Raw genomic sequence first — 24,280 nt, 5'->3', positions numbered from 1 at the left:
GACGCGGAGAGAAGCTTACCGACGTACACAGTAAAAAAACATGTAAAAACAAACAATGTCCTGCTCCGCGCTTCTCCCATCTATTTCCTGCCTCAGGGCAAGATGGGAAAGAGGTAACATGGGGTCAGCAGGCCCGCGCTTGCGCAGAACGGTGGAGGCAGAGGGGAAAGCGCAGGCACGCAATTATGGGCGGTTACTTGCTGAGGAAAATCACAGCGCCACCCATAATCTAAAGCCTGCGCAACACGTCTCCAGCGGTGACATTGGGCACAGTGCTCATCCACGAGAGATAGGCACTGGGCATGCGCGGGGACCTCTGGAGCACTGGGCGGCGTCCACAGCTATAGAAATGAGCGATGGGGGCGGCCTAAAGCGGCAGGAGGCAGAATAACGGACACCAGGCAGCCCGGCCCCATGTCCCATTTACAGTATCTGCATACAAAAAGATACCACTTTATAAAGTCTTTATTTTGGTCTAAGAGGGGGCACAAGAACAACAGGAACATTGCTAGAATGCAGCCCAGGAGCTGCGGAGGGGGAATCTTTTAGGTTTAGTGCAAAATTTCTGCTGACAGGTTCCCTTTAAAGGGAACCTGTCAGGTCCGATATGCACTCAGAACCATGAGCAGTTCTGGGTGTATATTGCTAATCCCTGCCTAACTGTCCCTCTATACACTAGCATAGATAAAGGGATATTTAGAAATACTGTTTCTAAAGATCCCTTTATCTATGCTAGTGTATACAGGGACAGTTAGGCAGGGATTAGCAATATACACCCAGAACTGCTTGTGGTTCTGGGCACATATCAGACCTGACATGTTCCCTTTTAACTTTGATTTTCACTGGTAACCATCAGCAAGTAGATGCTTTTGACAGTCAGCTGTGATGTTCATTTTATGCTGTTGGTTTTTTTGTGAATTTCTAGTGTCACAATACTCATTAACCTTATAATAAAGCAATTGTTAGCCAGCCAGTAGAAAGTCATTCTGAAGATGGGCACATTTCTGGTTTCTCAACCATAAAAAAACAGATGCATAATCACTTGCTTGTAATGCCCATCAGCCGCTAAATTGTGGGGAACCTAAGTATTAGTCATGATATATTCCTGATCTAATGTACCTTGTTCTCTGAACGCTTCCGCCAGCAGTGTAAAGAATGGAGGTTTTCTGGTCGCCATGGGTCTATAGAGATGCATCTGTACTGCAGTAATTTTACATAAACACAAAGGTGAAGTGTATATATATCTAAATGAGCGGTCCTCCAGAAGGAAATAACTATTGGAGGTGGCTAAACTCTAAGTCCAGTGTCTGTCCCTTTTTTGAGCTTTACACATAAGGGTTTTCACCCAAATCTGTAGCCTCTGTTATAGACATTGTTTCAGTCTACTTGCCCATCACTGGTGCGAAGTATTGGTCCATTGGATGAAATGCCTTTTAACAATTTCCCCTACAGAGATGCACTAAAGGGAATCTGTCACCAGGTTTTTGCCACTGAATCTGAGAGCAGCATATTGCAGGGGCAGAGATCTTGATTTCAGGGATGTCACTGGCTGCTTAGTGTAGTTTTGATAATCTACTGCTGATTAAACAGTGATTATATCATCATTAGAGGACTACATGTCCTGCTGCAGCTAGTCCAGCATAATCATGAGCTCCTTTTAACTGCTAGATCTGCAGCAGAGAAAACACTGATTTTATCAAAATGACAGCAAACAGCTCAGTAAGTGACACATCGCTGGAATCAGGGTCTCTGTATCTAAATTATGTTGCTCTCAGATGGGGAAGCAAAAATCTGGTGACCGCTTCTCTTTTAAAGCGAACTTGCCAGGTCCCCTAAGCCCTCTAACCCTGTCACTGCCAGCACCTGGAAATCTTGTGTATGTGCGCGGCTCATTTCAGCCTTGTCAGTGTGCCTTTGAAGCAGGGTGTACACTTCTCGGCTTCATTAGGCGCACTGTACATGACCAGACGTTCAGAAAACGTGTACATGAGCAGTCTTCTCAATTTCCAGTCATACGCGGTGCACCCCGCTTCTGAGGCGCACTGACGTGGCCAAAATGAGCCGTGCACATGCGTGAGATTTTCATTAGCTGCCAGTGACGCTATCTTGTGGATGTTATTTATCATAGCGCTATTTATTTCATGGTGCTTTACAAGTGAAGAGTATACAGAAAAACAAGTACAACAATTAGGCTATGTTCGCACGTTGCGGTTTTTTTCCCACGTGAACGCTGCATTTTGATCTGTAGCGTTTCAGTGCCAAATTGCTTCCGTTCAGCTTCCCCGGCAAAGTATGAGAAGTCCGAAAATTTAATGCGCACGCTGCGTTTTTAAACGCAGCGTTTTGGATGCCAAAAATCGCTGCGGAAAAAAAGCAGCATGTCACTTGTTTTGTGCGTTGTAGCTGCATTCTCCACCCATTGAAATCAATGATGTGGGTCAGAACGCAACCAAAATGCACTTGGACTGGATTTTTGTTGCGTTCCGCATGCTTTTTTAACAAACAAAACGCAGGTCTTTTCAGTCTCTCTATCGAAGTCGGTCACTCTCGCTCTGTCGGTCTCTTTCTCTGTCAGCTGGTCGGCTCTGTCTGTCTCTCTGTCCGTCGGTTGGTCTCTCCCCTCACTCATACTCACCGATCCCCGATCATCAGCGCGGCGCTGCACGGCGTTCACACTGCTCCGGCGGCTTCTCTTTTGAAAATGCCGGCCGCTCATTATTCCATCTCGTGTTCCCTGCTTTCCCCGCCCACCGATAAAGTAAAGCCACACGGCTCAAGGCTGGTATTCTCAGGATGGGGAGCTCCACGTCATTGGGAGCCCCCCAGCCTAACAATATCAGCCAGCAGCCGCCCAGAATTGCCACATCCATTAGATGCGACAGTCCTGGGACTCTACCCGGCTCATTCCAAATTGCTCTGGTGCGGTGACAATCAAGGTAATAAGGAGTTAATGGCAGCAGCCCCAAAGTCCTAGGTTAATCATGGCAGGCGTCTCCCCAAGATACCTTTCATGATTAACCTGTAAGTTAAAGAAAATAAACACATACACCCAAAAAAATCCTTTATTTGAAATAAAAGACAAAAAAACCCACCCTCTTTCACCACTTTATTAAAATCCCCAAATACCCCTCCAAGTCCGATGTAATCCAGACGAGGTCCCACAACGCTTTCAGCTCTGCTACATGAAGCTGACAGGAACGGCCACAGACCAGACCAGACCAGACTGCTCTGTCAGCTCCACGCAGAAACTGAAGTGAGCCACGTGATCAGTGATGACGTCACTCGGGTTACCTGTGGCCATCGCTTGATCCTCCAACTGTGACAGCAAGTCGCTCGAGTGACTGAAGTGAGCTGCGTGATCAGCGATTAAGTCACAGGTGAGTTGCGGTCTCAGGTAGAGGACTCCAGCTGGCCGCGGGTCACCTGAGTGACTGCACCGCTGATCGCGCTGATCACTTCAGTCACTCAAAGGATTAGCGGTCACCTGCGAGTCCTTCACGGGTGACCACTAATCGGGACACGACACAGAGCCGCGGGATGACAATGAAGTCGGGTGAAGCTCACCTGAGTTCATTCTCATCGCTCGACCCTGTGTCTGCTGTCAGCCGGCATGTAGCAGAGCTGAATTGCCGGGGGAACGCACCGTCAAAAATGCATCCAAAATGCATGCGTTTTGGATGCATATATTTTTTTTTTTTTTTTACAAATGCAGTGTTTACATTTGTCCAGACTGCCAGAGGGTGCGTTCTTTTCTGCACTGCACAGAACGAAACGTGCGCACATACCCTTATGAACATTACAAAGCAGACTGGTGCAGGAGGAGAGGACCCTACCCACAGGAGCGTGATAACATGGAAAGAGGGTCAGGGAAACTATTTTTTCCCTGGACTAATCACAGGTGTGATCAGCATAGAGACAGCGAGGGTTATAAGTCGTTTTTTTTAAACATTCATATTAGTGAATACCATTATACAGGGCTGGTTATGAAGGAATTTGGGCACATGAGGGTCAATGCTGCTGGGTTGGAGGGCATAGGGGACATGACAGGATCCCTTTAAAGATATGCTCGCACAAGACTTTTATCGCCTATCCATAATATCAGTGATACATTTCTGATTTCTGGAATCTTTATCTCTAGATTGGGGATTAGAGAGTGACTGGAGGTAAACACTCCTGCTCCTTTCACTCCATATAGCAAAGTGCTGTACATCTCAGTCCTATAGACAATGAATAGTGCTGCTTATTATTGGCCACCAGTGCCCTGCTCGGTGCCGCTGTGGGGGGCAGATATTCCGACACTGCAATCTACTGGTTTCTGGCCTTAGCTGCCAATGGTTATGGCTCACTCAGTTTTTCATCTTCCATGTATTTCTCACTGATGGCGTTTGAGCTGGTCACACATCCATGTATTTTTGCTGATCCAGTTGGCCGTATATAATCATGGAGACACGTCAGATTTTTAATCATGGATCAAACTTGCCAATCCTAGTCTATGGGCTTATGGAAACAAAAATGACTTGGCCTGTGGCCATCCATGTGCTGTTCGAGTTTCCCCAGACTGTTTGATAGACGATTGAGGAACCTCCATCAGCCTTTTTTCATTTTGTTTTGTTCTTTCTCTGTTAAAAAAAAATCAGCAATCTCTGATGGTAAAGACACTCTCTACCTGAACTCTACTCCTGGGATAAAGAAGCACTTCCTATCATTCCTATTAGCTAAACCTATGAGCCTAGTTATACTGACTGATCGCCCTCTTCTCACTCACGTGACGTCTCTTCCCCCTCTCCGGATCACACCGTGCTCTGAGCCAGATGTCACTTTTACCTTGGAAGTTTCCGGAGCCTCCCCCGCTGTGATCCGGGGAGTCTGAATAGCAGTCATGTGAGTGAGAAGTCGACAATCAGTATATTACTGCTCTACACTGGATGAGCATTTAATAATAATAATAATAATTCATTTATATAGCGCTATTAATTCCACAGCGCTTTACATACATCAGCACTAGTTTACCTAATAAAATTAGTATTGGGAGGGCCTGCCCCAATATCCCAAAAGCTTCATATATCCAGTAAATGGATGTGTATATACGTAGCCATGACAACTAAGGCTATGTGCACACGCTGCGTTTTTTTGACGCTGCGTTTTTGGCCGCTAAAAACGCACAGAAACGCACCTGCGTCGAAAAAACGCGGCAAAAAACGCACGCGTTTTGCCGCGATTTGGTGCGTTTTTTTGCTGCGTTTTGCTGCGTTTTTGCTCACTGCGTCCTTATGCGTTTTTTATCAGTGAACAAAAAAAAAAAGGTCTGATGTAATTTCCTTCAATGTGTTCTTCATTCTCCACTAGTGTATGCAGAAGAGCAGACAGCTGCAGAACTACAAGGCTCAGCATCCTCCATCCAAATTTGTATGCAGAAGAGCAGACAGCAGCTGTCGAACTACAAGGCTCAGCATCCTCCTTCCAGGACTGTATGCAGGATTTCTTTGCCCCCCCCCCCCCCAAAAAAAAAATGACGTGGGCTTCGCCATATTTTTGTATGCTAGCCGGGTACAGCAGGCAGGTACGGGCTGCCCCCAACCCCCAGCTGCCTATTTGTACCCGGCTGGAAACCAAAAATATAGGGAAGCCCTTTTTTTTTTAAATTATTTCATGAATTTCATGAAATAATTTTAAAAAAAAAAATGACGTGGGCTTCGCCCCATTTTTGAGTCCAGCCGGGTACAACTAGGCAGCTGGGGATTGGAATCCACAGTGCAGGGTGCCCATGCTTTCTGGGCACCCCCGCTGTGAATTGCAGTCCCGCAGCCACCCCAGAAAATGGCGCTTTCATAGAAGCGCCATCTTCTGGCGCTGTATCCAACTCTTCCGGCTGCCCTGGTTACGGGTGGCTCGCCGGGTAATAATGGGGTTAGGGCTAGCTGTATATTATCAGCTAGCCCTAAGCCCGAAATTCATGGTGTCACGCCAATATTAGACATGGCCACCATGAATTTCTAGTAAAGATAAAAAAAAAACACAACACACAGAAAAATATTTTTATTAGAAATAAAACACAACACAATTAGTGACTCCATCTTTATTGAAATAAACCCCCCTCCGCAGTAATCCTGGGTTAGGGTCCCGCGCCGTCCAATCAGGATCCAATATCATCTGATCGGTTTGCTGGAAGGCAAAGCGATCAGATGATGTGTCAGGATCAAGGATGTGAATCCCATCATACATCAGCTGATTGTATAAAAGCCGATTATACAATCAGCTGATGCATCGGTGCAAAAAAAAAAATAATAATAATACTCACTTATGTGCTGATTACCGATTACCGGCAGCTCCTGCAGCGATGGGGCGGGAGTCTGATCCCGTCCGATCGCTGCAGCAGCTGCCGGTAGGATGAAGTCTCCTGACGCATCCGCTGATACCGGCCGGGCGTCCGCGTCACCGCGATACTCGATCAGCTGATGCGTCAGGTGACTGCATCAGGTGATCCATCGCCAGGTCCTGTAAGCAAGGTCCTGCATCCATCGGAGCTTTCCCTGCCGTCTGCACACAGCCGGAGCGGGGGTGGCGATACCGTGAGAGGAGATGGGAGCGGGCATGGCACCGGGAGGCTGCAGACAGGTGAGTATAACTTTTTTTTTTTTTTTTTCTACTGTTAACTTTTGTTTTCGCAGCCGCTTCCACCTCCTGCCTGTACATGGCGCCGCACGGCAGCATACATGCACAGGACGGGAGGTGGAAGCGGTGGTGACGGTACCGGGAGGATTCACGCTTCTGTGTATACTGACAGAAGGAATCCTCTTCCTGTACACGTCACTTTACTACCCACCTCCTGCGTTTATAGCTGCGTTTTTGGTCTTAGAAACGCACCAAAACGCAGCTATTTGCGTTTCTCATTGCGTCTTTCAACATCCCATTGCACTCAATGGATGAAAAGCGCAGTGAAAAACGCGGGAATAATTGACATGCTGCGTTTTTGTGGTCACCACAAAAACGCAGCTGAAAAAAAAACGCTGTGTGGGGACAGCAAAAATGAAAACTCATAGACTTTGCTGGGGAAGCAAAGTCATGCAGTTTTGAGGCGAAAAACGCACCCGAAAAACGCGCAAAAACGCCGAGAAAAACGCACCGTGTGCACATAGCCTAAGCATGCTGATAACCTTTACGGTAGGCGATAAAATAAAGCCGTGATTGGTGGCCGGTTTTTCCTGTTGGACACCTTTTGATAAATGGGTCCAGTGTCTTTGATGCTATTTTACCATAATATTTGGGAAGTCTGATACAGGCTCGGCCTGGACACATCACTTCTAGACTGTAATTTATAACTCCATGTAGACCCCCAAGGCTGGCCGCCATAGACCTTACAGGTACTAATGTGTTCGGCTTCTGTAAGGTTCTAGTCGCTCCACCTGATTATGGGATACAAAAGGATTTCTCAAAATCAACTTCATTCACTCCAAACTGAAGGTTTGGTCGGTTTCAGACGTCCGTGTTTAATCAGGTACAAGCCACACGCATGGTTATGGTCATACGCGTGTTTGCATACGTGTGACACGTATTGGAGAAAACACAGGTTTTTTTAAATAAAGATTTTCTATATTCACCTGTATCCAGTGCTGTTTTCTCCGTCTCTGCTGCCTCCCGCTCCTGACCACTGCTCGTTATATTCATTGATTATTCACTGCACTGAGGAGCTGGAAGCCAGAGCATTGCGGATACAGCATCGCCGGTGACAGGTGAGTATGCAGCAAGCAGTGTGTGCAGTGACATCCAGGAGGTCATCGGATTTCCCAATGAACTCTGATGACATCCTGATGACACCCCAGCTACAGCGGGTGTCAGGACGATGACTTCACGGGTTCATCAGAGTTCATTGGGAACTCTGATGACCTACTGGACGTCACTGCACATACTGCTTGCTGCAAACTCACCTGTCCCCGCGATGCTGTGCCCTGCGATGTGGTCCCCGACACTGAAGTCCCCAGCGCTGCTCCGGCTTCCAGCTCCTCAGTGCAATGAATAATTAATATAATGAGCGGCGGTCAGAAGCGGGAGGTAGCAGAGCTGGAGAAAACAGAGCTGGATACAGGTGAATATAGAAAATCTTTTTATTAAAAAGACCCGTGTTTACTCCGGTACATGTCACATGGATCACATCAGTGTGCGATCCGTGTGACACCGGAACTGCCGGAGATAAAAACGGACATGTCTCCATGTGTGTGCGCGGGGCTATGAGGGGGTCATACGGTCCGTGTGAGTAGCAGTATAGGATAACAGGGGTACGTGTGGCATCTGTGTTAAAAACGTATGTCACACATACCTGAAACCGGCCTAAAACAGTGCAGGAAGCATGGCATCTGATAATGCAGACACAAATAGTCCCATTCTGCAGGACCCGTTAGTCCAGGGCATATGGTGCTGATGGTGGTGACACCTCTTCTCCGTGTACAAGCTGCTGAATGTTAATGGGCTCGTGCCAGCGTCACTCAACAAAAGTGTTGGCACGTGTGAGATCCAGAGGAAGAGGTGAAGTATAATGTGTGGTGTCATCTGATGGTCTGGGGTCCCGGATTATTGCAATGTTACTGTGTACAGTGCATGTGATTATCCCTCCTCACAGGAGAGGACTGTTTGCTCTTACATGACTCATTGTCTTCTCCCCCTTGGTTTGCATAGAATGGCAGTGGCATCAGAGAGAGGAACTGCTAGCAAAAGAGGGAGAAGACTTGTACAGAAGGTAAATGATCCACGCTGCTCCTCCAGGCGGACCGGGCTGGTCTGCTGCCATGTGTGATGTTACTGTTCACTAATTGCACTCACAGCCTATCCGCATTGCTTATGGGAGATTGACGGAAAAAAAAAAATTCCAGTGCTTTTCATCAGAGGCTATTTTGTCTCCCCTTGCTTTACACTGCAGCTCTGTTTGTTGGAGTTTCCTTTATGCACACTCTCAGCTGGAGGTCGGTGCATATAGATAAATATTGTATTCTTACTATAAACCTCAAAGCTGCAAGTGGGAATAAGACTAGAAAACCAGGGGAGTATGCCTGCAAAACTCTGGTTAACTAAGGCAATAGAGAAGTCATTTGACTGTTTAAAGGGAATCTGTCACCAGGTTTTTGCTATCCCATTGGAAAGCAGCATATTGTAGACAGAGACCCTGACTCCGGTGATGTATCACTTGTTGAGCTGTGTGCTGTCATTTTGATAAAACCACAGTTTGCTGCAGTTATTTGAATGTAGAGCAGGGCTAGGCCTTGTGCCCACATTGCTTTTTTTTCAGTCCTCTAATGGTAATCCACTGCTGATTAACCAGTGATTTTATCAAAACTACACTAAGGAGCCCAGTAAGTGACACATCACTAGAATCTGGGTCTCTTGCTTTATCCTGCTGCTCTCAGATTAGGTGGCAAAAACCTGGTAACAGTCCCTTTAAATAAAAAAAAAAAAATAAAGGGACAATCCCTTCTGTACAGACAAGTACCACCACCTCCTATACAATAAATTAGAACCTCTCCTATTTACAGTAAATAACAGGTAACACCTCTACACACAGTGGATAACACAGGTCCACTATTCACTATGGGTGATTTCACAGCTCGCCTCCTTCCCCTCCTGTACAGACAGGTAACACCTCTACACACAGTGGATAACACAGGTCCACTATTCACTATGGCTGATTTCACAGCTCCTCTCCTGTACAGACAGGTAACACCTCTACACACAGTGGATAACGCATGTCCACCATTCACTATGGCTGATTTCACAGCTCCTCTCCTGTACAGACAGGTAACACCTCTACACACCGTGGATAACACAGGTCCACTATTCACTATGGGTGATTTCACAGCTCCCCTCCTGTACAGACAGGTAACATCTCTACACACCGTGGATAACGCATGTCCACCATTCACTATGGCTGATTTCACAGCTCCTCTCCTGTACAGACAGGTAACATCTCTACACACCGTGGATAACACAGGTTCACTATGGGTGATTTCACAGCTCCTCTCCTGTACAGACAGGTAACACCTCTACACACCGTGGATAACGCATGTCCACCATTCACTATGGCTGATTTCACAGCTCCTCTCCTGTACAGACAGGTAACATCTCTACACACCGTGGATAACACAGGTCCACTATTCACTATGGGTGATTTCACAGCTCCTCTCCTGTACAGACAGGTAACACCTCTACACACAGTGGATAACACAGGTCCACTATTCACTATGGCTGATTTCACAGCTCCTCTCCTGTACAGACAGGTAACATCTCTACACACCGTGGATAACACAGGTCCACTATTCACTATGGCTGATTTCACAGCTCCTCTCCTGTACAGACAGGTAACACCTCTACACACAGTGGATAACGCATGTCCACCATTCACTATGGCTGATTTCACAGCTCCTCTCCTGTACAGACAGGTAACACCTCTACACACAGTGGATAACGCATGTCCACCATTCACTATGGCTGATTTCACAGCTCCTCTCCTGTACAGACAGGTAACACCTCTACACACAGTGGATAACACAGGTCCACTATTCACTATGGGTGATTTCACAGCTCCCCTCCTGTACAGACAGGTAACACCTCTACACACAGTGGATAACGCATGTCCACCATTCACTATGGCTGATTTCACAGCTCCTCTCCTGTACAGACAGGTAACATCTCTACACACAGTGGATAACACAGGTCCACTATTCACTATGGGTGATTTCACAGCTCGCCTCCTTCCCCTCCTGTACAGACAGGTAACACCTCTACACACAGTGGATAACACAGGTCCACTATTCACTATGGGTGATTTCACAGCTCCCCTCCTGTACAGACAGGTAACACCTCTACACACAGTGGATAACGCATGTCCACCATTCACTATGGCTGATTTCACAGCTCCTCTCCTGTACAGACAGGTAACACCTCTACACACCGTGGATAACGCATGTCCACCATTCACTATGGCTGATTTCACAGCTCCTCTCCTGTACAGACAGGTAACACCTCTACACACAGTGGATAACGCATGTCCACCATTCACTATGGGTGATTTCACAGCTCCTCTCCTGTACAGACAGGTAACACCTCTACACACAGTGGATAACGCATGTCCACCATTCACTATGGCTGATTTCACAGCTCCTCTCCTGTACAGACAGGTAACACCTCTACACACAGTGGATAACACAGGTCCACTATTCACTATGGGTGATTTCACAGCTCACCTCCTGTACAGACAGGTAACACCTCTACACACCGTGGATAACGCATGTCCACCATTCACTATGGCTGATTTCACAGCTCCTCTCCTGTACAGACAGGTAACACCTCTACACACCGTGGATAACGCATGTCCACCATTCACTATGGCTGATTTCTCAGCTCACCTCCTCCCCCTCCTGTACAGACAGGTAACACCTCTATACACAGTAGATAACTCGGGGTCCATTATTTTCCCAGATTACCACATTAGATGCTTCTATACGAATGAACAGTCTGTTTACTATAAGTCTGATCTATTAGATTATAAACCTTAACACCGGAAACGCTGACGAAAGGGAGAAAATATCTAAAGTCCTGGTGTTTTGGTTGTCTTGTGTGCCGCCCTGGTGAGACCTCTGATGTCAGGGTGCGTGGTCCAAGTGGTGATGTGACAGGCTTTTGTGATGGGGGTTAAATATAATATTAAAAAGGGGGAGAGAAAAATAATAAAATAAAGAGCTTGTGCTGCTAGTTGGGATGTTCGGCTTTGGTATGGCTGGGCACTGCTGGAGGTCCCCAGATGTTAGGTGGTGGTCCACAGTGCCAGAGGGCTGTCCCCCTCACCCCAACAACTATGGCTGGATCCTAGGGATGATGAGGTAAGGATGGCTCAGCAGAGAATAATTCAGCCAGAGACAGGACAGGGAGCTTTTACTGACACTCTGCAGAACAGTCCGGAACATTCCTTACAGCGCACACTAGCATGGCCGTCTGACTTGCCCCAATGGGAGTTCAGTTTCTCTGCTGTGTGGTTGTGTATTCCTCCTGCTACTTTCCTACCTGGAAATAGGTGTCTTGAAATCCTGGGATTTTCAAGACAAGGAAACTCTGGATCTGTAATCTTCCAGCCGGCAGGCGCTGAATCCTGAGGGAAAACTCACGATTTCTTCTAGAAGTTTCCAGACTTAAAGGGAACCTGTCACCACTTTTTTGGCATATAAGCTGCGGCCAGTACCACCGGGCTCTTCTATACAACATTCTAACATGCTGTATATAAGAGCCCAGGCCGCTGTGAGAACATAAAAAACACTTTCTCATGCTTACCTAACGGTTGCTCGGTGGGCCTAATGGGTGTCTCCGTTGTCTGGTGCCGGCGCCTCCTCTTTCGGCCATCTTCGTCCTTCTAAAGCCTGTGTGCATGACGCGTCTGTCATACACACTCACCGGTCCTGCACAGGCGCACTACAATACTTTGATCTGCCCTGCTCAAGACCTGAATGCTGGCGAGTGTGTATGACGTCGGACGCGTCATGCACCGCAGCTAGAGAAGGAGAACAAAGATGGACAAAAGAGGCAGCACCAGACAACGGAGATTCCCATATGGCCAACTGCGCGACCGTTAGGGGTTTCTTATATACAGCATGTTAGAATGCTGTATATAAGAGCTCACTGGTGGTGGCCGCAGCTTATACGCCAAAGTGGTGACCGGTTCCCTTTAATCACATCACTGAGCTCCTGGGTAAATTTCACTGCTCCTTATGAAAAGGCTAATAGCAGTCTCTAAGTTTGCTACTGACCTTGAAAGTTCAGGTGGCCTAGGGACTGATACCCTGTCAATTTGTAGTTGACCCCTCCAGAGGTTTAAACAGTTACCTCAGGACAGGACCGTCTCCATATTACACTCCTCACTTCACCTCACACCGACCTCAGCTGCCACTCCCTGAATTTACCTCACACCTCAGCTCCTCCCCTTTCTCCTTCTAGGGCGCACACACAAGCTTTATCAGCTCAGGGGAACAGCCCCAGTAAGACCCGTAACACACATCCATTTAATTTGTACATGTGCGGTACGTATTTGCACGTACCGGAGACACGTACACACGGAGACCCATGTTATTCAATGGTAGATGGCACACACACGTAAAATCACACGGAACGTGTGACCGTGTGGTAAGTACGTGTTTGCGCTTTTCTACACGGACGACATGTCCGTTTTTGGCCGGCACCACGCAGGCACGGACCCGCTTTAGTCTATGGGTCCGTGCCTGCACGTACCGCACACGGAGTATGTCCGTGTTCAGCACGTTTCGTGCGTGTGCGTTTTTACACTAGCGATCTTATTTTTTGTTTTTTTTAAATTAAATTCAGTATACTTACCTTTTTTCCTGCTGTTCTCAGCCATACTTTGGCGCTCGGTTTTTTTCTTCCCCTGGCTCATACCGCTCCCCGATCACCAGCGCAGCGAGGAACAGCTGTGCAGAGAATACCTGGCAACAATTACTTTGAATATGCCGGCCGCTCATTAATCAATCTCGTATTCCCTGCTTTCCCCACCCACAGACGCCTGTGATTGGTTGCAGTCAGACACTCCCCCCGCACTGAGTGACAGCTGTCTCACTGCACCCAATCACAGCAGCCGGTGGGCGTGTCTATACTGTGCAGTAAAATAAATAAATAATTAAAAAAAACGGCGTGCGGTCCCCCCCAATTTTAATACCAGCCAGATAAAGCCATACGGCTGAAGGCTGGTATTCTCAGGATGGGGAGCCCCACGTTATGGGGAGCCCCCCAGCCTAACAATATCAGTCAGCAGCCGCCCAGAATTGCCGCATACATTATATGCGACAGTTCTGAGACTGTACCCGGCTCTTCCCGATTTGCCCTGGTGCTTTGGCAAATCGGGGTAATAAGGAGTTAATGGCAGCCCATAGCTGCCATTAAGTCCTAGATTAATCATGTCAGGCGTCTCCCCGAGATACCTTCCATGATTAATCTGTAAATTACAGTAAATAAACACACACACCCGAACAATCCTTTATTAGAAGAAAAAACACAAACATATACCCTGGTTCACCACTTTAATAAGCCCGAAAAAGCCCTCCATGTCCGGCGTAATCCAAGATGGTCCAGCGTCGCTTCCAGCTCTGCTGCATGGAGGTGACCGGAGCTGCAGAAGACACAGCCAATCCTGTGAGCTCCACGCAGCAACTGAAGACAGCCGCGCGATCAGCTGAGCTGTCACTGAGGTTACCCGCGGCCACCGCTGTATCCAGTGACAGCGGTTAACCTCAGTGACAGCTCAGCTGATCGCGCTATTCCCTTCATTAGCTGCGTGGAGCTGACAGGAGCGGCGGTGTCTTCTGCAGCTCCAGTCACCTTCATGCAGCACAGCTGGAAGCGACGCTGGACCATCCTGGAGTACGCCGGACATGGAGGGCTTTTTCGGGCTTATTAAAGTGGTGAACCAGGGTATATGTTTGTGTTTTTTCTTCTAATAAAGGATTGTTCGGGTGTGTGTGTTTATTAGCCAGATTCCTACTCCACACTGATGAGGGGCAAATACCCCGAAACGGCTGTCTGTGGATGGATACCATGTTTGGTATAGGTGGTCTCCTTGACTGGAGACTGCCCTCCCTTTGGTTGTTCCTTCCCGGTGAAAGACCTGGCTAGTTTCCTGGCAGCGTTGAGAAACACGTGATGGTGTCTCCGCGGCTTTCTAATTTGCAACCAATCATAGGCGTCTGTGGGTGGGGAAAGCAGGGAATACGAGATTGATTAATGAGCGGCCGGCATATTCAAAGTAATTGTTGCCGCGCATGCTCTGCACAGCTGTTCCTCGCCGCGCTGGTGATCGGGGAGCGGTAAGTATGGGAGAGGGCTGCTCACTTCAGTCACTCGGGGGATTAGCGGTCACTGGTGAATCCTGCACAGGTGACCGCTAATCAGTACGCGGCACACAGACAGAGCCGTGGCATGACTATGAAGTCGGGGGAAGTTCACCGGAGTTCATTCTCATCGCGCAACTCTGCTGTCAGCCGACATGTATCAACGACATTGTGCAACACACAAACGGACATTCCACACGGACATTCTACGTACACATACACGGGCATTTTACACACAAACACGGACATTTTACACGTACACACGGCTCGCATACGCCATCACACGGATGCCATACGTACCGGAGAAATGCCCCAAAAAAACGGAACACGGACCCGAAAAACGGACCGTGTCACACGGACATTTTTTTTGCGGAACTGCGTTTTAGGCCTAAGGGAGTGTGGGCAAATGTTTGTATGTGGTGAGCAGCAGAGGAAACCAAATCTCATTAAAGCTTGAAATAGACATTGAAATACACATGCAGCTATTATTTGTGGCGACTTGGGCACAGGGCGCCATATTTGCATCTGTTTCTCCTTACACTCACACCCAAAAAAAGTGAAAAAAACATATGTACTCCAAAATGGTACCTGAACAACTTTTGTATGTATAAAATGTCACCATTTTTTTTTTTTTTTATCCCCATCTATAAAAATGACACAAAGACAAAATAGAATAAAGGATTTCTACAGTCATAAAATAAGGATAAAAATGCTGCCCCAGATCATGGCAGGGGGGTGGGTGACAAGGACTGCGCAATGTCTCCCTTAACCATTGCTTAGAGAGGGGCGCAGAATCAAATAAAAGAAATAAATAGGCAAATGGACTTCCTAGAGACTGTCTCTCACCCCGGCAGATGTGAGCAACCATTTACTGCGTCCTCAGCCCATCTGCTCCAAGCTTTTCCACATTTTGAGACGGATGTGCGGATCTCGTTCCCACCACTAGAGGGGGCTGTATAGCTTCATAATTGGATTGTGTAGAAATCCAGCTGTGCCGCGCTCCCCCTAGTGGCAGGACATAATCAGGTAATTGTTTTGCTGGAGATTTGGAGCTCTGTGTCAGTAATAGGTTATAAAATGATGCATGTAGCTTTGATCCTGTGGTCTGCGTGTTCTGGATGGCGGGATGTTTTTACCCTGACATTCGTTCACAGCTCTTCTCGTATTCTTTTCTCTTGTGTCTTCTAGGAACGCCAGACCCGAAGCAGACAGTAAGGACGTCACTTCAACTTTGACTAGAACTGATCTTAAGAAAAGAAAAAAAAAAAGAAAAGACAAAAAAATCAAATCTAAAAGTAACTTTGAAAAACACGCTAAAAAAAAACTGAATAGACTTTGTGGTGCCGCCTGTAGGCTTGGGACTGAGATGACTTTCAGTATCTGTATCTTCTAACGCGAGCTACAACGTAACTTCCACCCTCTCCTCCTAAATTTCATTTTTATTTTTATTTTTTTTTCGTTTTAGATTTTTTTTTTTCTTTGGCCAGTCCACTGTATCCCTGTATCATTATATACCTGTAGTTTATACGTGTACTCTGACCCCCCCCGGCCCCTCTGGCCCAATATCTGCTCTGTATTTGCCCTAAAACAATAATGAATTATTGTACGTCAAACTGCCTCTGTATGACGATGGACGATTATTTTTATTTTTTAAAGGGTCAATTAACCCTCTGGCCACCATCCTAATCAGTGCGACAATCCATGAAGTCGAGGTGATCTAATGAAATGAAGGCAAAATTAAAAATGCCTGGCTAGTCCATAGCAGCCGTTACGGAAACTGCTGTCCACCCCCCCTACCCTCACCGCTTATCTTTAAGGCTGTTCTGATTGGTCCTTATGGGCAGAGCCAGCGTTTCTCCTCCGTACCCTCATCACTTTGTACCAAATCCGTTTGACCGTCCATTCATGTTAGCATCTATTTCTGTGAATGGGCGCTTTGCCCCACTCCCCGTCTCATACCCCTGTTTTTATCGCTATGCACTGTTTTAGAGGGGAGCTCCTATAGGGCTACCCCCTACAACTTGCAGGGTGGTATGGCCATGGATGTGCATGGCGGGGGGTGGAGGTCGTCGGAGGGAGGAGATTTTTGCACCATTGACGTCATTGGTCGGGGACGGTCCCTGCCTGTTAATGCATATATATGATGTGTGTATGTATACCCTGCGGGGGAGGGAGGATCCATATCCTAAAATAAAGTTGCCCGTCCTCTCCCAAGTGACCAGTGATATTCTTATTGCATCCTAGCCAGTCACTTTCACCATGTACTGGGAAATTGCATAAATAGCACTTCCCTAATCCTATACATATGGTCAGTCTGAAGGATGTTTGCGTGCAAAGCCACCAATTGATAGACATATCAGCTTTCTTATCTATGGATCATGTTTGCCCCCCCCCCATCTCCGCTCTCCGGCACATTGGTGACAATGAATTATTTTGGAAAACTGGTCTGTTTCTGTTCACCATATTCACCTGTGTTCTCCTATCATCCGCCTGTCCTGTTACATTATAACCTCATGATGCATGTTCTTCCTGTAAAGACCAGCGTGTGTGTGTCTCTTATTGATCAGGGGTGGGGGGGATTGGGAGGAGGGTTAATGCTATTTCATGGTTATAACCAAATCCCACACCCCCTCCTCCTCCCCCTCGCCTCCAGATGAATTTCCAGGGGGTCTGTACTAATTCCCTGCTCTGAATCAACATTTCTCTTGCTCCTGATTAAACAATGGAAACACGAAAAAAACACCTTATATCGACCTTCATTTTGTGTCTGTGTAGAAAAGTTGCAGTTCCTGCTCTGGTCGTTACTGCTACTGGTGATTTACTTCTCTGTCCACTAGAGGGCACTGGTTAGCAGCAATTATGTCATTTTTTAAATGTCCAATTTATGCTTGGGCTCCCATTCGGCCCATGTGTATATTAGGCCTCGGTGACTTTAGCTTCCAATGCGGGCCAGTCACTGAGACTGAATGCTCATGGGCTTGATGGAGGCTGCGGATGGGAGCGGAGCTTTGCTGGTAAGTATATTGCAATATTTGCCCATATTTTCTGCTAAAGAGCAATGCAAATGTTTGACTTTTCTGCTATAAAAGTGATTTTCTTTGATCGTAGACAATCTGGTATATGGGCACGCTGTAAGGTCAGATTCATTAGTTTTGAAGGGTTTGCTCACTAGAATCATCCCCTTCCAAAATGTAACTTCTAGGTTGATCCGCTGAACACTAGGTCCTGGAGGAGTCCACAGCCGGCCGGGCATCTCCACCGCAGCAGCCAGACTCCACCTGGATGCTTTGGGAAAAGGGGTCTATGGATAAGGGTTGAGTTTACTCCCCTAATACAATGTCTCAAAAAAAAAAATTAAATAGTGTTGATGCAAAAAAAAAAAAAAAAAGACTCCAGTTTTGTGTATACAGCTCCTATGCAAATCTATGTGCTTAAGATTACAACCCCCCCTCCTCCCTGGTGGGAAATCTTTAGTGATGCTAAAGCCTTCATACATTAACATTGGGGTATTTCAGCATAGTGTCTATGTATTCATACATAACATTGGGGTATTTCAGCATAGTGTGTATGTATTCATACATAACATTGGGGTATTTCAGCATAGTGTGTATGTATTCATACATAACATTGGGGTATTTCAGCATAGTGTCTATGTATTCATACATTAACATTGGGGTATTTCAGCATAGTGTATATGTATCCATACATAACATTGGGGTATTTCAGCATAGTGTGTATGTATCCATACATAACATTGGGGTATTTCAGCATAGTGTGTATGTATCCATACATAACATTGGGGTATTTCAACATAGTGTGTATGTATCCATACATAACATTGGGGTATTTCAGCATAGTGTGTATGTATCCATACATAACATTGGGGTATTTCAGCATAGTGTGTATGTATCCATACATAACATTGGGGTATTTCAGCATAGTGTGTATGTATCCATACATAACATTTGTTGAACCTCAAAAAATTGTATCAGTGAGCTTCTTTACTCCAAATTATGGAGGAGATACTGATTGGGCATAGTGAATTATGATTTCTGATTCGCCCAGAGGAAATGGTTCTGTCATATCGTGTTCCCTCTTATTGAAATCCATGCTCTGCTGAGCTGAACACCCATCCGTATGGAATATTATTTTGGAAATCGCATAGCTTTTGCTGTTATTCTAAAAAGCAGCTTTTAATTTGCATAAAACATAACGTGTGACCACAGCCTTAGGCTACTTTCACACTTGCGTTGTTTTGCCTTCAGTTGTAGTCCGCCGTTTTGGAAAACAGAGGAATCCATTAACGGATTCCGCTGTTTCCCATAGACTTGTTTGGATGAATGATTGTGCCAAAAGTACCTGCGTTGCTTCTGCTGCGTGGAAGGAACACAGCATGTAACGTTAATTGCTTGCGTTAAAATGACACCGAGCGGATTCCGTTACCTCTGTCAATAGTTATAATGGATTCCTATGGTGGCGGATTCCGTTGCAAAGTGCTTTACAACAGAATCTGCCGCTGGATTCTGCTAATTTCTACTGAGCATGCCCAGATTGAAAAAAAAAAAAAAACTGAGCCGACGCATTCCGTTAGACGGACGCCAAACGGATGCAACTGGTCCGTTATTTCACAGGAATCAGCTAACTGATTCCTGTGAAATAACGGACCCATTGCATCCGTTGACAACACAAAAATAACGGATGCGTCAAAACGACGCAGCAACGGACCCAGCGGATTCAACCCAACGCAAGTGTGAAACTAGCCTTAGGCTTTGTTCAGACATGGATTCAACCTATTGGAGCTGTAGGCTGCAGATGTGCCCGGCTCTGTGTGCTTGTGCACATAGTGAACTGGAGCAGTCTGCTACCGTGTTTCCCCCCAAAATAAGACGGGGTCTTATACTAATTTTTTTCTCCAAAAAATGTGCTAGGGCCTATTTTCAGGGGATGTCTTATTTTTATTTTCAATGAACAACAATCTGCATTTATTCTTGAATAAAAAAAAATAAAAAAAATCAACATTTTATTCAAATCTAATCATGTCATCACAATCTGGAACATCAACATAACTCCATACCCTGTGTGTATATCTTTTTGTATGTCTGTTATGTAATCTATGTATTTCTTATCCATCTGCGCACACACACCACACTACACTCTGTCTCCTCTGCAGCTTGCCCACACACACACACACACACACACACACACACACACCGTCTCCTCTGCAGCACACCACACCACACTACACTCTGTCTCCTCTGCAGCTTGCCCACACACACACACACACACACCGTCTCCTCTGCAGCACACCACACCACACTACACTCTGTCTCCTCTGCAGCTTGACACACACACACACACCACACCGTCTCCTCTGCAGCTTGCCACACACCACACCACACTCTCTCCTCTGCAGCTTGCCACACACACACACACACACACACACACACACACACACACACCCCACACCACACCACACCACACTCTGTCCTCTGCAGCTTTAGCTTCCTGCAATGACCTTTGGTCACACGTGATGTCACAAAGGTCCTGAAGCAATGTTCTAATCAGGATATAAACCCTGTGAAATTGCCCAGTTTGCTCTCCCTTATACCAGTCCTGCATACCAGTCTGTATCCTGGTCAGTTTTTAGACTCCTGCAATTAGGAGACATTTGGTCACATGACACTGAAGTGATCAAAGGTCCTTAAACAATCTGAACCTCGGAAAACAACTGCTGGGCTCCCTAAGAGAGTGGGGCCCTGAGAAATTGCAAAGTTTGCCCTTAATGCCAGCCATGACTAACTAGGGCTCATTTTTGGAGTAGGACTTATATTTCAAGTATATGCCAAAAATCCTGTTAAATCATACTAGGGCTTATTTTCTGGGAAATCTGGTGTTTACATGCACTTATTTTATTTTTTCTTTGTGCCTCTCCACTATCACACATAAGCGTAGTGAAAGATGTACGGACTCATTTTACCCCATGTATGTCGGCAGTAACGCCGGTTTTAACCGTGCAGGATCAGGTCAGCATAGGAGCTGCGCACACAATGGTTGGTTGCTTTACATTGAGATCATTTATTTGCTGTATTTATGCCGTAGGATTGGCACAAGTAATTTTTCTTCTTGGCAGAGTACTGATGGCATTTGTGGTCACCCTCAGGTGTAGTTCACAGTTTGTGAAAGCAGCGACCATGAACTGTGTAATATTTTTTATAACTGCCAGAAAGATTGGGGTCTCTGCCGCAGCGAGGAGTCGTCACATTGGTGAGGGACCATAAACCAGTCCAATGCAATGCTGGTAAATGGGAGGACCCTGAGGTCAGAAGCCGACAGCCCCCCAGCTGTTAACTACAACTCCCAGTAAACCCTTATAGTCTGTGGATGTCAGTGCATGCTGGGAGTTGTAGTTTCATAATAGCAGACTGGCCACAGGTTGCTGATGCCTACAGCCATATGTCAATGATGCCAATACTGCTATGTACCCCTGCCTGCTGTTATATTAGGATTGATAGGACCTGCAGGGAGATGAAGTCCCCTAGTCTATGGCTGTTCATTAAGAAACGTGGAATTTCTGTCTATTTATTTCTTTGATCCAGAGCCACCTTATGTCAATAATGCTCCAGGTACGTAAATGGGAACTGCCGCTTTGTTGCTACAATAGACAGATGTCATAATGATCTCCTCTTTCTATATATACATATATAACACCATTGTTAACCCTTTGTCTGTCACATGTACGTGTTTTCCTTTGTGACCATCATCCCCAGCATCCTTCAGGCCACAATTGGAATTCCAGTTTCTGCATGCACAGAGCCCAATTCCCTCACTTTCTCTATTTGATAAGTCCCAGGGGTTCAGTTTGACTCTGAATGTAGCCAATGAGCATCTTCTTTTTCCTTGCATATGTTTTTTTCCCCCCCTTCATCATGCGTTTTTGCAGCCAGCCCCATGCACTGGCCACTCTGCTCTGCTTGTCTAGACTAATAAAGATTCAATAATGTCATGAGTCCTGCGGCTTCTTACTTTATTGCACTGAGTGAATTGACTTTATCCCGACTTTGAGACAAATGGGACACATCCCTTTAACACAATGAACACGGTGCAGGACTCTGTTATCACCAGTAGGTGGCACTTTACATAGAAAACTGAGTCGCCTTACTTAGCCTGTTCTGACCGTGGGTTACATCCTCAGAGCTGCACTCACTATTCTGGTGAAGAGATGTACATATAGTTGAGTCCAGAAATATTTGGGCAGTGACACAAGTTTTGGCATTTTAGCTCTTTACCAAAACATATACGAGATAGTTATATTAGATAGCGTTCTACAAATATCTGCAAGGTGGTCACAGAGCAGAGGGAACTACCCTATTTTCATTAGCACAAGGAAGTACAAGAAGCAATGGGATGAAACTTAAAGGACGGAGATTTAGATTAGTCTTTAGGAAAAACTTTGACAGTGACGGCAGTTAGAGGGTGGAAAAGGTGACCAAGGGAGGTAGTGAGCTCTCAATCAATGGAAATCTTCAAGCGGAAACTGGATAAACATATAGCTGGGATGATTTAGGAAAACCTGCACTTGTAGGGCGTTGGACCAGATGGATCTTGAGGTTCCTTCTAATTCTACCATTCTTTGGAATATTGGCTTCAAGTGCATACTTTCTGCTTTAATTTTAGGGTATTCACATACTAAACTGTTGCTGGAACTGTTGCTTGTTAACCCACAGCAAAGGAGCTCTCAATAGAAGTGAAACAGACCATCAAAGAGAGAGCAGAAATCTACGAAGTGGCCAAATCAACAGTTTGGTACATTTGTAACAGACGTAACACCATAGATTAGTAGATGCAGGAAGCACTGTTTGTCCCAGATGTAGGTGCCGAGCAGTGGTTTGGCTTTTCTGTGGTGTTGTGCAGTTTGGGGTGTCACGGTGCTACTACCTGGTTCCTGGCGCTCCAAACCTGCTCCCAGGGTACATCTGTATGAGTTAGGTAGTAATAAGGCAGACCGCACCTTGGTAGGAACAGTTCAAATGCTTTACTGGATCACACTTTGATGCTTTACATCTTCTGAACCATTTCGTAACGACACTGGATTTCCATACAGGCTTTGGTTAGTTGGCAACTGGACTGGTGCTCTGCTGTGGGAAATCTATAGCTGTGGTTTGGCCTTGCTGTGATGGGCTCTGAAAAGACTGTCTGAAGAGGTACAGAACATTAGCCGCCCTTGAAAACTGCTCATCACCTCATGCCCGGCTTGTCTTAACTGCCAACTATCACTCTCCCTGGTTACCATAGGGACCAGGCTATAGAGGAAATTGATCGTCCTCTAATACAGTCCCTTGCCAACACATACCACCACCTGCTGGTTTCCTGTGGTATTACAGAGCAACAACTTAAGTACATTTGCCAGAATGACAACAGGCAATACATCAAACTAAATTATTCTACAGACCTATATGAATGCAGAAACTTTTATAATAGCTCCTTCTGGGGCATTACATATCCCCTTGCAGAAGAACCAAGCCTCCCTCTGCTTGCCTAAGAGGTCTTCGCTAAATAGATAATGGGGCGTTCTCCTGCAACCACCCAGGTGTGTGGTGATATACAGCTGAATAGAACACCTTTGTCCTATCATAGTGCAACTTCAGAATTTTCCTGTTACTGGTGTTCCAGAACTTCCCTTGAGTTCACAAGGCTACGCTTCATGCTGCATGCAGCTCCCAGTATGGTAAGTGTGGCAGGCTAATTAATGCCCAGTTCCCTGAATAGGCTCTGACTAAAGTGTATTTTACTTCTTACTAATACTTGTGTTTCATGGCAAAGACTAGCCCAGCGGACTCCTTATATCTTTGAGCTTCTAAGAACACAAGGAGTGTGGGGTCATGACTATCCTAACCGCTTACTCTATTGCACCAATCTACATCGAGAAGGGTGTTATGATACGGTTATCACCTCAAGTGCATCAAGGCCTGTAAGTACTGTGAACGCTTCATCACCTTGATGTCTTCTAGTGCATATTCGTGCCTGCTGGTGACCTAGTGCATAGGTAAGTACATTTCCTAGGATTCTAGCTACATAGTAAAATGAAACCATTACACATTGATCCTCAGAGACAGGGCTTTTCTGTGGCTGTAGCCCTATGGAAACCTTGAAACATCCAGCTCTGGAACTGTGGCATCTTTAGGACCTGCAAAACCTATCTATTCTACAAAACTCATAGTTAGCAAAAAGTCCGTATTGTAAAGGGGGCTTTACACGCTGCGACATCGCTAGCGTTCGCACCCGCCCCTGTCGTTTGTGCGTCAAGGGCACATCGCTGCCCGTGGCGGCCAAAATCGCCAATACCCGTCACACATACCTTCCTAGCGACGTCGCTGTGGGCGGCGAACAGCCTCCTTTCTAAGGGGGCGGTT

At 46.2% G+C, this 24,280-nt stretch overlaps 1 protein-coding gene across 1 annotated transcript in view; it reads left to right on the top strand.

Annotated features, from left to right (window-relative positions):
- The window catches only part of YTHDF1 (YTH N6-methyladenosine RNA binding protein F1), a 32,464-nt gene extending 14,847 nt beyond the window's left edge, over window positions 1–17,617 (top strand). The window contains exons 5-6 of the mRNA XM_075350422.1: window positions 8,671–8,731; window positions 16,059–17,617. Coding sequence (XP_075206537.1) covers window positions 8,671–8,703 — 33 coding nt within the window. The 3' untranslated portion in view covers window positions 8,704–8,731; window positions 16,059–17,617. The remainder of the gene's footprint in view (window positions 1–8,670; window positions 8,732–16,058) is intronic.
- Window positions 17,618–24,280: the final 6,663 nt, after the last annotated feature.

The sequence above is a fragment of the Anomaloglossus baeobatrachus genome, chromosome 5 (genome assembly GCF_048569485.1).
Source record: "Anomaloglossus baeobatrachus isolate aAnoBae1 chromosome 5, aAnoBae1.hap1, whole genome shotgun sequence".
In the NCBI taxonomy this organism is placed as follows: Eukaryota; Metazoa; Chordata; class Amphibia; order Anura; family Aromobatidae; genus Anomaloglossus; species Anomaloglossus baeobatrachus.
The sequence above is the reverse complement of the archived record's forward strand: the minus strand, read 5'-3'. Positions and strand labels throughout refer to the sequence as shown.